Below are 17,658 nucleotides of genomic sequence, written 5' to 3'. Positions count from 1 at the left end.
ATTTAGAAAATCTCATCAACATAACACGTTTTATTGGCCAACATAAAATATACATGGATATTATAGAAGAACAAAATCTAACACAAAAATGTGAGGTTGGTCTGCCAGCTCTAGAATGAATGCCATGGAGGGAAAGCCAACAACCAACTGGCATTTCAACAAGGAGGAAAATGGCTTTATTAAGGGATTTCAATTTGTCTAAATGACAAATAGTTAATGTGCATATGGACCATCTACATAGATAGAACTTATTTTTCTTATGTCACGAAATGGAGAAATATTTTTATGAGTTTATGCTTTTAAAGTGACGTCGAATAGTGTTGAAAATAACTTCACAGAGAAAATAAACGAAGTTCGTTAAAGACTGTATTTGGAAAATGAGAACAGAGATATAAAACAGGGGTATAAAAACAACCCCTCCATCTCTGAACACCCCCCACCTTTCTATGGCATGGCTGAAGCAAAGCCACTCAGCAATTCAGTCCTCCAGAGACCCAGACAGTAAGGTTGCCTCCTTCAGTCTGAGTGCGTACGGGCCCAGAACAGCAGCCACTGTCCCTACGGAGCATGTGAGGGGATCTTCAGAGATGACTTCTGCGGGGAAAATACAATTCTGCCTCTCCAGCCTGTTGCAGACCTAGCTCGTGTCCTCAGTCAGGGCTGCGAAGGTGTGTTTATTCAGTTGCAAAAGGTACTTTATACTATCCTTGCACACAAGGGAGAAAGCCAGGCGACCATGACCCATCTCCCAGAGGACATCCTTGCTTCCTCTTCCTCTGTGTGATCTGTCATCAGTAAGTGTCCAACTCATTTCCTTTCCTCTAGAATTTGCTTTTTCTCTCTTTTTCTAAAATTCATTTATTTTGAGAGTAAGAGAGCATGCATACGCATGAGCCAGGGAGAGGGAGAGAGAGGGAGGGAGAGCAAGAATCCCAAGCAGGCTCCTTGCTGTCAGCGCAGAGCCTGACTTGGGGCTCGATGTCAGGAACTGTGAGATCATGGCCTGAGCCAAACTCAAGAGTCAGAGGCTTAACCAACTAAGCTACCCATGTGCCCCGCAGAATATGCTTTTTCTCTTAGTGTTCGGATGTAATCTGTTTTTCCCCTCTCCTTTAATTAGACACCGACACTTTTTCCAGAAACTGTTTCGAAAATTACATACGGCAAAAATAAGGTAATCGACCAAAAAAGTAAAAGTTTCTCTCAATAAAGTTAAGAATATGGCTTCCTGAAAAATATCTGTGAAATACAAATTTAAAAAGAAGGCAGAAAATGACAGAAAGTCATAACAAAACCCCAATCTGAAAAAAGTACCCCTGCTGTCAGTGCATCTGATAAACTGGTGAATAAAACTGTACAGGATTTCATGTGACAGGTTTCACATTAAAGGTTTGACTTTCCAAGGACTGAGATCAACCCTGCTCCAACAGGAAAAATTGCCACCAAATGTGATCTGGCAGCCACATTTAAAACAGGTAAATTTCTTACAGGACCTCAGACCCTATGTATGTTTTACCAAATAATTTGGTATATTGCCTTTTAAAGAAATCATATGGGTAACATTCATAAATCTGTTACTTTGGGGGCTTCAATTCTTGATTCTATGAATGTCTGCCTTTCTTTATGGGGGCAATTTTCACCAGGATCACAGGAATTCAGGAGAAACTGGAGGAGTGTGATGTAACAGAGAAGGTACAGCCTTTGACCCAGAGCCAGCATGGTAAGACTTCTGGTTCAATTGCTAACCAATTGCAATCTTGGGTAGGTAACACCCTCTCCGAGCCCCAGAGAGGTTGTAAAATCAAACACTAAACCTTCTCCACATGGCTATTATGAGAATTAAATTGGGTAGGAAAGCCCCCAAGTCACAAAAGGAATCCCATAAATGTAAATTCCCTACCACCATTGCCCATTCTAGGTTTACAATCTACTGGAACTCTTCTGGGTCCCAAAGTGCTAGCAAATAAAAAAAAAAAATAGGTGTTTTTAGCGTCAGACATTTCCCTACAGCTGGCACCTCTGAGATCCTTTTTTTGCAAATGACGGATCCTCGCTCTATCATCAAAGTATATGGTATTCACATACTGATCAAATTTCAAAGGTTTCGGGAATTCGTGAAATCGAGAATTGTGTGCCGTCACTTAGCTCTACCTCCTTCAAGAGACATGGTATTCAATGAAGGAGTTTTAAGTGGCTTTGTGGGTGCCTGTCTCACCCAAGCGTCACATCTTTGAGGCAGGCACAGGTGACAAAGTGATGCTGATGTAAATGGATCAGTCTTTCAAGACATTTGATGATTTCATAGTCGGGAAGTGCAAGACTGGTCATGTTCAAGCCCAGCTTCTGGGAAACCACTTCCCTGAAGTCCACCAGCTGCAATAGCAAACACACACATTAAGGGTGAGAACAAAACATGCTGACTACTGTTGGTCTGAATGCAACCAACCAACCAAACAAAACCCTGTGGAAAACCCAGAGGTACATGAGGTAGGCAAATTACTTACTGTCTTTTACCTTAGTCCTCTCGTTTATAAAATAAGAAGGCGAATCCACTAAATTCCCCCTACGGTCCTTCCGGGCACCAACTGTCAGTGATTTCACAGCCACTTAGTGTGGCATTTCATGCCAGTTAGTGTGGCATTGGCTACCAAGTCAAGAATCTCAGTGAAAAGCAACCATGAATGAGACCCATGTTCTCGCTTCCTGAGGGAAATAACCACATGCCTACTTCCCAGAGCTGTTCTGAAATTCGGATCAAATGAAACAATGAATGTGTACGTGTTCTGTATACTAGGAAGTGCTTTACTTGTGGTAAAGTATACTTGTGGTATACTGTGGTTGTGCACACCATTGATAAGTACGTGGAATTTTAAGTGGGCATGGAACCACTTAAACTAAAGGAAGAACAAAGGGCAAGAAAGTATGAGCTGATGAAAAGAGAAGGAGCTCTAAATAATGACCAGATGACATCACATAAACAGCCTCCTCACAAACCATAACATCGGACCCTCCGGGACTACTCTCTGTCGATCACAAAAAGAAACATGGAGAGGTGACGAGCTTGGAGAAAATGGATGAAAAGATGCCTCATAGTCCTTCACATTCTCATCAACTGTGATTCTGCGCTAAAGCAGGAGCAGATACATCAGGGAGATCGGGCCAACCCCTTGCTAGAGGTACCTTCCATTTTGGGAAAGATGCAATCCAACCTGAAGACAGATGTTACCTCCAGGAAAACTGCCTTCCAAACATTCTCACCATGTGTTCATTCACATCCCAACCTCCTTCCTATGCTGAGTCCAATTTGGGGAACATAATACCCTCTCCCCCCTAGTGTCCCTGGTGAGAAAGTTTCCCTCAAACTTTTCTCCCCTTTCAAATATGGTCAAAGCTCTTAATTCCTGAGAGGGTTCCCTCTGAGAACACGCAGTTTATAGTTTGGCCTTCCTCGGCTCGGCCTGACACATGAGCCAGAGCAGAGGCAGCCAAAGAGAAATAATATCCTAGGATGAGAGTCCACTCTCTGCCCTTTTGAGCTTCAGAAAGAGAGGGAGATGAAACCCAAAAGCAATGGGGGTCAGGCTGCCCGGTACAGTTCTTTGTGCGTGACCTCCTGATGTGCTCACCAGATAAAACTCTCCTCCTTGCAACCAGCCAGCGAGTGAGGACTGTTTTATGGCTTCCATCTGGGCTAGATTGGCCATCGAGTCTGGGTGCCACTGTTTGAGAGTTGGGACTGTTTCCTGCCACTGATCTCTGCTGGAGATAAGCCTTCCCTCCTGAGGCTGAAGCCTGGGATGATGCAAACTTCAGAGGCAATCAGTGCACATAATAAAAACCTCTCCACAACCAGAAACTGGCATTTCACAGGCTTTTCGCTGCTTTGACAAGAACGTCTTTTTTCTTTTCTACAATTCATGCCATGAAAATGTGAATTATTATTCTTAGCAGAGTAAATCATTATGGCTATTTTAGCGCCAAAAAGATGCTAGAGGGTAGACAGATACGTTGAAATGATATAGAAAGCTTTGTAAATTGCTTTTGAAGAAACATATGAATAATTGTCAAGCTTTTGAATTGTCCTATCTTTCCTAAACAAGATGTCACCAGCAGATTTCTACCCACCTGCTTTTCTCTCTTTTCTGCTTCTTCCAGAGACTTTTTTAGTGTCTTCATTGCACTGGTTACCACTTCTATCATGTTCCTGGCTCTCTCTTTATCCTCCTTGGCCTCGTGCTCCATAGAATCCAGTTCTGACTTGACAGACATTAGTTTTTTCTCAGCTTTCTCCTTCATCTTCTCAAGTTTGTCTCTGGATTTATTTAGGTCGTCAATGGCTTTGGTCTGTTCCAAAGTTTTAATCTAAGAAGTTAAGAGAATGCCAATAATTTCTTTTGTATTTATTTAGGAAAATTGTATCAACAAGATAAACTAGAAGTCAATGAAATTCACTTAATAACTTTTTATGAATAAGGAATGGGGGCGCCTGGGTGGCGCAGTCGGTTAAGCGTCCGACTTCAGCCAGGTCACGATCTCGTGGTCCGGGAGTTCGAGCCCCGCGTCGGGCTCTGGGCTGGTGGCTCGGAGCCTGGAGCCTGTTTCCGATTCTGTGTCTCCCTCTCTCTCTGCCCCTCCCCCGTTCATGCTCTGTCTCTCTCTGTCCCAAAAATAAATAAACGTTGAAAAAAAAAAATTTAAAAGAATGGAATTCATCCCAGTTATATAGACTTTGCTAAGCATACATGCTGGGCAAACATGTCTTAAGGCAGTTATAGTTTATAAACATGTCAGAGTACCATTATTGGAGGATGTAGAATGTGAGGCACTTTGTCTTTATTAGCTTAATATGTAAAATTTTTCCAGATTTGCTTACAAAAGAGTATGAATAAAAAGGCTGAAATTCTGGCAAATACTACAACATGGATGAACCTTAAAGACATTACAATAAGTAAAATAAGCCAGACACAAAAGGACAATTATTGCATAACTCTCTTTATATGAGGTACCTAGGATAGGCTAATTCACACAGAAAGTAGAATAGAATTACATCCCCAGTGGAGGAATGTGGAGTTATTTAATGGGCACTGAGTTTCAGTTTAGGATGACAAAAAGTTCTGGAAATGGATAGTGGTGATGGTCGCACAACACTGTGAATGTACTTAATGCTACTGAGTTGTACGCTTAAAAATGGTTAAAATGAGGGTGCCTGGGTGGCTCAGTCGGTTGAGCGTCCGGCTTCGGCTCAGGTCATGATCTCACGGTTTGTGAGTTCGAGTCCCGCATCGGGCTCTGTGCTGACACCTCAGAGCCTGGAGCCTGTTTCAGATTCTGTGTCTCTCCCTCTCTCTGCTCCTCCCCTGCTTGTGCGCTCTCTCTCTCTCTCAAAAATAAATAAACATTAAAAAAAAATTTTTTAATGGTTAAAATGGTAGCTTTTATGTTATGTATATTTCACCACAATTAAAAAAAAAAAAAGAACTGGAGGCAGTTTTCATATTTGACACAAAATTTTTAAAACTGACCATTAAAAATAAATATGAATGAGCTAGCACTTAACCCCCACTGGGATGACCATAACCAAAACGAGACACAATAACAAGTGTTGGCAAGGATGTGGAGAAGTCGGAGCCCTTACATACTGATGATGGGAAGCAGCTGGTGTAGCTGCTATGAAAAACAGTTAACCAGTTTTCAAAATGTTAAACACAGAGTTAACACAGGGCCCAGCAATTCCACATCCAGGTTTATATATTTAAGAGATTTGAAAACTTGTGTCATACAGAACCTGTATACAAAAAAAAGCTGTATACAGCAGCACTATTCATGATCACCAAAAAGTCAAAACAACCCAAATACCCATCAACTGATGAGCAGATACATAAAATGTGGTCTCCCCATGCACTGGAATGTCATTTGGCGACAAGAAGAAACGAAAATCCTGACACCTTGGATGAACCCCAAAAACATTATGCTAAGGGGGAAAAGTCAGTCACAAAAGACCGCTGACTGTATTAGTCCATTTATATGAAAGATCTGGGAAAGGCCAGGGACTGGTGGGAGGGGAGATTGGGGAGTAACTGCTAATGGGTTTTAAGGATGATGCAAATGTTCTGAAATTAGATAACGGAAATTTGGTTCCACCCACTATAACACACACAACTTCTTAAGAATTTAGCTCCTTTTCCGGCAGAGAGGAGGCTGATGGCAGACATGCTTGGACAAACTCAAAGCTCCGAACTGGTTCCATGCGAGAGACAGGTAATCCTTGGGAAACTGACAGCTGCTGTAGGACTTGCAATCAAGAAGGCATAAAAACTACCACTGCAGCTTGGGAAATCCGTAGGCCATAAGATGTCAATAGTTGGTGGAGAAAGGAAACCTGAGTCCATTTTTGAGCCAATGACATGGCACTAGAAGACCTACCACTTGAGTCAAGTTAATGGCACCCACTAAGTGCAGGTCTACAGAGGTGGACCTGGCAGATCATTCATGGATTTCAAGTTATCAAAACCCACATCTGAATATGGCTAGCATATTAGATACAGCATAATAGAGTATCGCCCTGACGGTGCTTCCCGAGTGTGATGATGTACAGTGCTCACATAGAAGAATACTCTTGGTCTTGGGGTGCCTGGGTGGCTCAGTAGGTTCAGCATCTGACTCTTGATTTCAGCTCAGGTCATGATCTCACAGTTCGTGAGATCAAGCCCCAAGTCGGTCTCTGTGCTGATAGCATGGAGCCTGCTTGGGATTCTCTCTCTCTCTCTCTCTCTCTCTCTCTCTCTCTCTCTCTCCCTCCCTGCTCCTCTCCTGCTTGCTCACTCACAGACATGTGTGCTCTCTCTCTCAAAATAAATAAACATTTAAAAATAAATAAATAAAAGCTTTAAAATAATTTGTGACATGGCCCAGGAACTATATAAAATATCCGTAATTCAGCAATGTGATCATCACCTTAAGAATTTAAAAAGAAGGAGGAGGAGGAGAAGAAAAAGAAGAAGAGGAGGAGGAGGAGTATTCTTGGTCTTAAGAGATACCAGGTAAGTATTTAGGGGTAAAGTGTCATGATGCATGTAACTTACTCTCGGATGGTTCAGCAAAAATGAAAACCTCCCACCCTCATTAGGCAAAACACAGCAATCTGTAAAATTTAACAATTATTACATAAGTCATTATGTGAAGAATAAAATACTGTCCATTATACTACTCTTGCAACTGTTCTATAGATTTGAAATTCTTCTTCTGACAAGAAGTCAGAAAAGGGAACATTCCTCAGCCATAGCAATTTCCTACTTGATACATCTCCAAAGGCAAGGGAATTAAAAGCAAAGATGAACCACTGGGACCTCATGAAAATAAAAAGCTTCTGCACAGCAAAGGAAACAATCAACAAAACTAAAAGGCAACCAACGGAATGGGAAAAGATATTTGCAAATGACATAGCAGACCAAGGGCTTGTATCCAAAATCTATAAAGACCTCACCAAACTCCACACCCGAAAAACAAATAATCCAGTGAAGAAATGGGCAGAAAACATGAATAGACACTTCTCTAAAGAAGACATCCAGATGGCCAACAGGCACATGAAAAGATGCTCAACGTCACTCCTCATCAGGGAAATACAAATCAAAACCACAATGAGATACCACTTCAAGCCAGTCAGAGTGGCTAAAATGAACAAATCAGGAGACTATAGATGCTGGAGAGGATATGGAGAAACGGGAACCCTCTTGCACTGTTGGTGGGAACGCAAACTGGTGCAGCCACTCTGGAAAACAGTGTGGAGGTTCCTCAAAAAATTAAAAATAGATCTACCCTATGACCCAGCAATAGCACTGCTAGGAATTTACCCAAGGGATACAGGAGTGCTGATGCACAGGGGCACTTGTACCCCAATGTTTATAGCAGCACTCTCAACAATAGCCAAATTATGGAAAGAGCCTATATGTCCATCAACTGATGAATGGATAAAGAAGATGTGGTTTATATACACAATGAAATACTTCTTGGCAATGAGAAAGAATGAAATATGGCCTTTTGTAGCAATGTGGATGGAACTAGAGAGGGTTATGTTAAGTGAAATAAGCTATACAGAGAAAGACAGATACCATCTGTTTTGACTCTTATGTGGATCCTGAGAAACTTAACAGAAGACCATGGGGGAGGGGGAGGAAAAAAAAAAGTTAGAGAGGGAGGGAGCCAAACCATAAGAGACTCTTAAAAACTGAGAATAAACTGAGGGTTGATGTGGGGTGGGAGGGAGGGGAAAGTGGGTGATGGGTACTGAGGAGGGCACCTGTTGGGATGAGCACTAGGTGTTGTATGGAAACCAATTTGACAATAAATTTCTTATTAAAAAAAAGAAAAAAAAAGAAAAGGGAACTTTCCCATGCATGATCAATACAACACACATCCTACTCGTAAACGTTTTTTAATATATATATATTTATAAATTATACAAGCAGCTGCTCTAAATAATATATTCCATGGATTATCAAACATTTTACAAGTTGGACACATTACATGAATGAAATCTATCAATTTTAAAACAAAGCTATCTCCCTTTAAGACAGAGATTCCCCTCATATGCAAACTATCTCCCTGCTGCAGAGAAAATGGACAGCAAAGTGGGAAGTTGCTGGGATTGGGATATTGAATTCAAAACCTTGTATTAACAGATACATGCAGCCTTTCTGCTCAGACTGGAAAAACATTTACAGTGGGCTATCTACCAAAAGTGATGGAACACAGCTTGGAGAGCTGGAAGTACATAAATCAGGTCCTAATGAGAAGAATTCATAGCCAAGAATTTCTGAAAAATATGAGACATTATCACAATCCTAAGGGCTGCCTCAGTTCTTGTCATCGGGGAGCAAAGGCGAGTCAAGGAGCTCTGAGCCAAGCCACCAGAAACAGAACTGAAAGCCAGTGGACAACAGAGACCTCAGACTCCTAAATCAAACCCAACAAACAAACGAGATTCCTGGGAGTGGGGGCGTGGCTAAGCTGGTCTCTTAGTTCCCCCTAAAGGAGCCTCCCAGATCCGGCCCAGAGTTCAGCAAGAGCCTGTGCTGCTAATGGTCTTCCGGTGGGGCAGAACTGGTCATAAACAAGACTGACATGCCACCCAGAGCCCAGCAAGGATGGAGAAGGTTCTGAGTGTCTTCTTGAGAGAAAAAATTTCAAAATCTGGTGAATGATTCTCTGTCATGTCAGAAGGTCTGAAGGCCCTCAAAGAGATGGTAATTAAATTTAAAATCTGATGTGTTGAATTCCCTCCCCACCCCACTCCCCAACCCCCGGCCTCGAGGATCTAAATTCTCTAGCTGGAGGGTTTTCAAGAAACTGCATAGAAAATGCAAACCTGCAGGAAGGAGCTAGGCACCTCACACAGACTCCTTGAAGACAGTGGGGTAGCACAGCAGGAGAGTATCCCCACGGCCCAAAAACATGTTATGTCTCTACTAAAGAGAACCAACCACAGGTATCTCTCTAGAAGGAAGCTGAAGCTGAAATTAAAGCAAGGGGTTCATTTGACGTTGCAATCTGAGCACACTTCCAGTTTTCTACAACCCATTCTTTAACCCATTCTACAACCCAAGAAGTTCTTCTTTGTAGGTTCTCCTTGGTGCACGCTTTCAAAGTGAGGAGAGCTCAAAGCAATTCCAAGCCAGTGGACCTACCTCCATTGAATCCAAGATGGTAGGTTACAAAACTATACATACGAAGAAAGGCTGCCCTGACTGGGTTGGATATAGTTCTGGAGTGGAGAAGGAGCATGAGGAGAAGCTATCTTGTGTGGGAGATTATCAAGAGAGGTAGCAAGAGGGAGAGGCCTTTGCTGCTGGCTAAGGAGTGTTATTCCCTTTTGGTGTTTTCTTAAGACACTGCAATGAAGATAACAATGGCTTTTCATTGAGTTTTTGTCCCTTTTGTTGTCTGACTACTGATTTAAGGGCACAGCTCCCTACCAAAATTGGGCCACATGGTACATATGGAAAGCTGATACCTTTCCACCAAATATCTATTCTTTCTTTTGTCCTTCCTGCCCAGAATAGACCCATTTCTCAGGCTGACTTCATCTAAGTGAGGTCCAGGGACTAACTTCTGGCCAATGGAGAAATGCAAAGCATTGTATTGTTCCTGAAAAGTGGCCTTCAGGGTGTCCTCCTCCCTTTCCTCCTCACAGATGGCTGGAATGAGGCCAGAGCCCCAGCAGCCAGCTTGTGTCAGGTGGCATCTTGAGGATAAAAGCTGTTGCTAGGACAGTGGAGCAGAAAGAACAAGCCAGGGTTGCTGATGACCCCAGAGCCATCCCACTAAGCATGGCATGTCTTCGTTTCCATGAGAAAGGAATAAACATCTCTCCTACCTAAGCCACGGTTATGAGGGGATCGTTCAATATATTTAGCTGAAACTGATCATAACCAACACAGGCTAAGAAGCAAATGGTGCTTTATGAGTTACACAAAGCGTTTTCTGGATCCTCTGGAGTGCTGCCACATGATGTCAGTGCCTGTGTTTGCATTTGTGCAAAAAACCTACGTTTGTACCAATTAGTAGTACTACTTTAATTATTCTCGGTTAATGAGAGAAGAGCAAAGGTGGAGTTAATACATAAATAATGTGTTCATGCCAAATGAAGTCTAAACTATGCCATGGTGCATGTGCAAACAAAATATCTGAAGCACTGAATTAAATCACATGGTAGCATAAATGTTCTGTCCTTAGAAAACATAAACTCAAAAGAAACTGTACCGCAAGCAGATGACACCACACATTCTTATTCACAATGATTGTAGGGGAATAACATAACCTGGCATATTGAATTTATGTCATTAATGTGTTTATTTTTATACTTCACTGTTTTTCTAAATCTGTTTGAAATTTACAGTGGTAAAAATGTACCAAGATTAAGAAATTTCTATACAGCGTTAAGTTTGTATATATGAAAGCGATATTGTAATAAAGTTATTTTGACTCAACACAGGGAGGGGAATCTATAAAAGAATATTTTTCTTTCAAAAAGAGATTTCTATAATAATCAGGTTTGCCTGCTGACTTCAAATTTAATAGCTCATCTGGAGAAGTCCGTTTTTTCCTGGTCAAGAATTCAGGGGGAAATTTACTGCATGAGTCTTTAAAAGGGAGATTGGGATAACCTAGGAGTCAAGGTCTTTGAGCGCAGTTTTGCAACAGACAGAGAAATGCACAGAAAAACTCCACACAAATGTTGCCAACAGCCTTGTTCATAAAAGCTAAAAAGTGGAAACAATCAAAATGTCCTTCAAATGCTGAATGCATAAATGAAGTGTGGTATATCCAAATGACGGAAAAGTATTCAGCATAAAAAGGTACTGTGATGGTTAACATTATGTGTCAACTGCGCTGGGCCACAGAGCCCAGATATTTGGTGAAGCATGGATATTTCTGTGAGGGTGTCTCAGGGTGAGATTAACATTCAAGTCAGTGGACTTTCAGTAAAGTAGATCTCCCTTCCATAGTGTGGATGGGCTTCATCCAATCATTCAAAGGCCTGAATAGAACAAAAGTGACTCTCCCCGAGCAAGAGGGAATTCTACCAGAAGACAACCTTTGGACTTGAACTGCAATATCAGCTCTTCCTGCCACCCTATCCCCAGATTTTAAACTTGTCAAATCCATAATCGTGTAAGCCAATTCCTTGAAATCAGTCAGTCAATCTCCCTGTAGCCCTCACTCTCCTTCTCTCCCTCCCTTCTTCTATGATATAATAAAATTAAGCACCTCACACCTGTCAAAATGGCTAACATTAACAACTCAGGCAACAACAGATCTTGGTGAGGATGCGGAGAAACAGGAACTCTTTTGCACTGCTGGTGGGAATGCAAACTTGTGCAGCCACTCTGAAGAACAGTATGGACGTTCCTCAAAAAATTAAAAAACAGAGCTACCCTACAACCCAGCAATTGCACTACTAGGTATTTATCCAAGGGATACAGGTGTGCTGTTTCGAAGGGACACATGCACCCCCATGTTTATAGCAGTGCTATCAACAATAGCCAAAGTACGGAAAGAGCCCAAATGTCCATCGAAGGATGAATGGATAAAGAAGATGTGGCATATATATACAATGGAGTATTACTCGGCAATCAAAAAGAATGAAATCTTGCCATTTGTAACTACGTGGATGGAACTGGAGGGTATTATGCTAAGTGAAATTAGTCAGAGAAAGAAAAAAATCATATGACTTCACTCATACGAGGACTTTAAGAGACAAAACAGATGAACATAAGGGAAGGGAAACAAAAATAATACAAAAACAGGGAGAGGGAGAAAACAGAAGAGACTCATAAATATGGAGAACAAACAGAGGATTACTAGTGGGGGTATGGGTGAGGGGATGGGCTAAATGAGTAAGGGGCATTAAGGAAGATACTTGTTGGGATGAGCACTGGGTGTTATTATACACAGGGGATGAAGCATTGCATTCGACTCCTGAAATCATTATTGCACTATATGCTAACTTAGATGTAAATTTAAAAATCTTTAAAAATAAGATAAAATAAAGAAGAAAGAAAGAAAGAAAGAAAGAAAGAAAGAAAGAAAGAAAGAAAGAAAGAGAAAGTCAGTCCATGGTTTTACACCATGTTCTCCAACCAAACTTTTACCTAATAAAGCTGACATTTGGATTTTAAAAAAAAGTGAATTTCACAGCATGTGAATTATATCTTGACTTTTTAAGACATAGAAATGAAATTCAAATGATTGTTTTTAATGTTTATTTTATTTTTTGAGAGAGACAGAGACAGAGCACAAGCAGGGGAGGAGCAGAGAGAAAGAGAATCCGAAGCAGTCTCCAGGATCTGAGATGTCAGCACAGAGCCCGATGCAGGGCTCAAACCCCCTAATGGTGAGATCATGACCTGAGCTGAAGTTGGATGCTTAACCAATTGAGCCACCCGGACACGCCCAAATTATTATTTTTTATACTGATCCTCCATAAATGGTGAAATTAATTCTTAATTTACTAAGTGTACTGGGCTGAACAGTGCCCCTCCCCACCAAAAATATATATGTCCACCCAGAACCTCAGAATGTGCCTTATTTAGAATAAGGGCCTTTGCAGGTATAATTAAGGTAAGGATATCATGATGATAGCATCCTGGATTAGGGTGGGCCCTAAAGCCAATGGTGGGTGCCCTTATAAGAGACAGAAAAGGAAGGACACAAGAGGGGAAGGTCATGTAAGGATGGCAGCAGAGAGGGATTCTGCAGGTGCAAAAGCCAAGGGCTGTCAGCAGCAACCAGGAGCCAAAAGAAAGGCATGGAGAGGAGTCGCCCTCAGGTTCCCCAGAGGGAATCAACCTTGTCAACATCTTGGTTTCAGGCTCCTGGCCTCCAAAATTATGAGAAGAAACCATTTCTATTGTATTAAGCTACCCAGTTTGTGGTCGTTGGTTACGGCAGCCACAGAAAATGAATATAGAAAGGCCATCTTTGTTAATGTTCAGTAATGTTACCTTATGAATAATAAATACAGGGACAAGCACAGGCAATGTACAAAGATGAATAATTGATATCATTAGTCTGTCTTGGGCACTAATATTATATGTCTCAAACAAAAAAAAAGTCATTTGTAACTAAAATCTCTGATAAATTCATGAAGTTGGCATTCACTGTGTTAGTTAGATCTCTGTTCTCCACTGGAAGGCAGACTTAGCTTAGCATCCTATTTAAATGTTTAGGGGCCTGAGCAATTGTTGAGCTAGTCAAAACCCACCTCTCCTATACCTTCCCTATAATCTTAGCTATAAAAAGGTGTGGATCTCTTTATGCAAAATAAAACAAATGAACACACAAGCCAACTTTATTTCCTTTCCCAACTCTTCCCTTTTTCATCCAAGAATTCCGGAAGAGCAGGCCACTGACTTTGTGTCTTCTCCTTCATCCCTCAGCATACTGGAATTTGGCTTATTCTCCAAGCCCTCACCCACTACCACTACAATCTACACTACACGTGCCTGAGCCATAGATGTCCCAATGTCAAGTGCAGTGAATAGTCCTTTGGTCTCTACCTTACTGCTACTCTTGATGCTATTGGTCATAGTCTCATTCTGGAGACCCCCCTGCTCTCTCAAATCCCTCGGATTCCTTTTAGTGTCTTCCCTGGTGACTTCACACTCCTGTTTGAAATTCTCCAGTGGCTCCCCAGGACACAGAGGACAAGTCTAAGCATCTTAGGAGATTACACAAGGCCCTGGATGATCGGGCCCCTGTCCACTGCCCAGCTTTTTCTTCCACCACTCCTTGACTCTGGAAATCATTATGGTGTCAGCAGCAGCCAATTAGAGCTTCTATTCACCTGCTTACTGCATCTAATTACCACTAGTGTTATCCCCTCCTCCAATCTCTTTGTCTATAGCTCATTTATTCCCATTCCACCTCCACAGTCTTTGCCATATCCGTGTATCGCCTATGGTAATCATTTTTTTTAACTCAACCACCTTTTTAACTTACTTGAATTTCTTTTTTTTTTAAGTTTATTTATTTATTTAGAGAGAGAGAAAGTGCAAGTGAGAGAAGGACAAAGAAAGAGGAAGAGAGAGAGAATCCAAGCAGGCTCCACACTGTCAGCATGGAGCCTGACACAGGGCTCAAACTCACCAACCGTGAGACCATGACCTGAGCCTAAATCAGACACTTAACTGGCTGAGCCACCCAGGCGTCTCTGAATTCACTTCTATTAAAAGGAATATTATACGATTTCACTAGAATCTGCCACAACATGGTACAAAAACAGACACTCAGATCAATGGAACAGAATAGAGAACTCAGAAATGGACCCACAAACATACGGCCAACTAATCTTTAACAAAGCAGGAGAGAATATCCAATGGAATAAAGACAGTCTCTTCAGCAAGTGGTGCTGGGAAAACTGGACAGCGACATGCAGAAAAATGAACCTGGACCACTTTCTTACACCAGACACAAAAAGAAACACAAAATGGATGAAACACCTAAGTGTAAGACAGGAAGCCATCAAAATCCTTGAGGAGAAAGCTGGCAAAAACCTCTTTGACCTTGACCGCAGCAACTTCTTACTCAACACGTCTCCAGAGGCAAGGGAATTAAAAGCAAAAATGAACTATTGGGACCTCATCAAAATAAAAAGCTTCTGCACAGCGAAGGAAACAATCAGCAAAACTGAAAGGCAACCAACGGAATGGGAGAAGATATTTGCAAACAACATATCAGATAAAGGGTTAGTATCCAAAATCTACAAAGAACTTCTCAAACTCAACACCCAAATAACAAATAATCCAGTGGAGAAATGGGCAAAAGACATGAATAGACACTTCTCCAAAGAAGACATCCAGATGGCCAACCGACACATGAAAAAATGCTCCACATCACTCATCATCAGGGAAATACAAATCAACACCACAGTGAGATATAACCTCACACCTGTCAGAACGGCTAACATTAACAACTCAGGCAACAACAGATGTTGGCAAGGATGCAGAGAAAAAGGATCTCTTTTGCACTGCTGGTAGGAATGCAAACTGGTGCAGCCACTCTGGAAAACAGGATGGAGGTTCCTCAAAAAACTAAAAATAGAACTACCCTACGACCCAGCAATTGCACTACTAGGTATTTATCCAAGGGATACAGGTGTGCTGTTTCGAAGGGACACATGCACCCCCATGTTTATAGCAGCGCTATCAACAACAGCCAAAGTATGGAAAGAGCCCAAATGTCCATCGAAGGATGAATGGATAAAGAAGATGTGGTATATATATACAATGGAGTATTACTCAGCAACCAAAAAGAATGAAATCTTGCCATTTGTAACTATGTGGATGGAACTAGAGGGTATTATGCTAAGCGAAATTAGAGAAAGACAAATACCATGTGACCTCACTCATATGAAGACTTTAAGACACCAAACAGATGAACATAAGGGAAGGGAAACAAAAATAATATAAAAACAGGGAGGGGGACAAAACAGAAGAGACTCATAAATATGGAGAACAAACTGAGGGTTATGGGAGGGGTTGTGGGAAGGGGGAGGGGCTAAATGGGAAAGGGGCACTAAGGAATCTACTCCTGAAATCGTTGTTGCACTATATGCTAACTAATTTGGATGTAAATTTAAAAAAATAAAAAATAAAACAAGTTAAAATTAAAAAAAAAAAGAAAAAAGAAGATGTGGTATATATATACAATGGAGTATTACTCGGCAATCAAAAAGAATGAAAGCTTGCCATTTGCAACTACGTGGATGGAACTGGAGGGTATTATGCTAAGTGAAATTAGTCAGAGAAAGACAAAAATCATATGACTTCACTCATACAAGGACTTTAAGAGACAAAACAGATGAACGTTGGGAAGGAAAGCAAAAATAATATAAAAGCAGGGAGGGGGACAAAACACAAGAGAGACTCTTCAATATGGAGAACAAACAGAGGGTTACTGGAGGGGTTGTGGGAGGGGGGATGGGCCAAATGGGTAAGGGGCATTAAGGAATCTACTCCTGAAATCATTGTTGCACTGTATGCTAACTTGGATGTAAATTTTTAAAAATTTTTTGAGGGGCGCCTGGGTGGCGCAGTCGGTTAAGCGTCCGACTTCAGCCAGGTCACGATCTCGCGGTCCGTGAGTTCGAGCCCCGCGTCGGGCTCTGGGCTGATGGCTCAGAGCCTGGAGCCTGTTTCCGATTCTGTGTCTCCCTCTCTCTCTGCCCCTCCCCCGGTCATGCTCTGTCTCTCTCTGTCCCAAAAATAAATAAACGTTGAAAAAAAAAAAAAAATTAAAAAAAAAAAAATTTTTTTGCAAAGAAAAATATGGATTAATAATGTCGAAGAGTTGGGGACAACTATGAATACCACTTTCACGGGGTCTTCTGTTGTAGGAAGGAGAGTATGACTATTACTGCCATACTTACTAGTCATCTGGATCGTGTGGGACAAATGCACTACAGAGTCCAAAAATGTAGGAAACCGTGCCATTTGATTTTGGACTTTACCAAGACCAGAGACTAACCCTACCTTCTCTTTTGCATTAATAATTAGAGAACAAAAATAATTGTGAATAAAACATATAAAATGACAAAAAAAAAAAGAATTTGCCACAACAGGAAGACATCAATAAAACCAACACAGGGGCCCCTGGGTGGCTCAGTCAGTTGAACGTCTGACTTCAGCTCAGGTCATGATCTCACGATCCACAGGTTCAAGCCCCGTGTCAGGCTCAGTGCCGACAGGTCAGAACCTGGAACCTGCTTTGGATTCTGTGTCTCCTTCTCTCTGACCGTCCCCCGCTTGTGCTCTACCTCCATCTCTTAAAAATGAATACACGTGGGGCGCCTGGGTGGCGCAGTCGGTTAAGCGTCCGACTTCAGCCAGGTCACGATCTCACGGTCCGTGAGTTCGAGCCCCGCGTCAGGCTCTGGGCTGATGGCTCATGATGGCTCAGAGCCTGGAGCCTGTTTCCGATTCTGTGTCTTTCTCTCTCTCTCTGACCCTCCCCCGTTCATGCTCTGTCTCTCTCTGTCCCAAAAATAAATAAACGTTGAAAAAAAAATTAAAAAAAAAATGAATACACGTTAAAAAAATTAATTAAAAATTTTTTTAATTAAAAAAAATTAATTAAAATTTTTTTTAATTAAAAAAACAA

General features: G+C 41.6%; 1 protein-coding gene across 6 annotated transcripts in view; it reads right to left on the bottom strand.

Moving 5' to 3' along the window:
* Window positions 1–349: 349 nt before the first annotated feature.
* CCDC170 (coiled-coil domain containing 170) overlaps window positions 350–17,658 on the bottom strand; it is a 106,112-nt gene continuing 88,803 nt past the window's right edge. For all 6 annotated transcript variants that reach the window (XM_045500043.1, XM_045500042.1, XM_045500041.1 and 3 more), the window contains 2 exons: window positions 4,126–4,362; window positions 350–2,373 (listed from right to left, as the gene is read on the bottom strand). In XM_045500043.1, the coding sequence (XP_045355999.1) occupies window positions 2,212–2,373; window positions 4,126–4,362 (399 nt within the window). In that variant the 3' untranslated portion in view covers window positions 350–2,211. The remainder of the gene's footprint in view (window positions 2,374–4,125; window positions 4,363–17,658) is intronic.

This window comes from Leopardus geoffroyi, chromosome B2 (assembly GCF_018350155.1).
Source record: "Leopardus geoffroyi isolate Oge1 chromosome B2, O.geoffroyi_Oge1_pat1.0, whole genome shotgun sequence".
Classification (NCBI taxonomy): Eukaryota; Metazoa; Chordata; class Mammalia; order Carnivora; family Felidae; genus Leopardus; species Leopardus geoffroyi.
The sequence above is the reverse complement of the archived record's forward strand: the minus strand, read 5'-3'. Positions and strand labels throughout refer to the sequence as shown.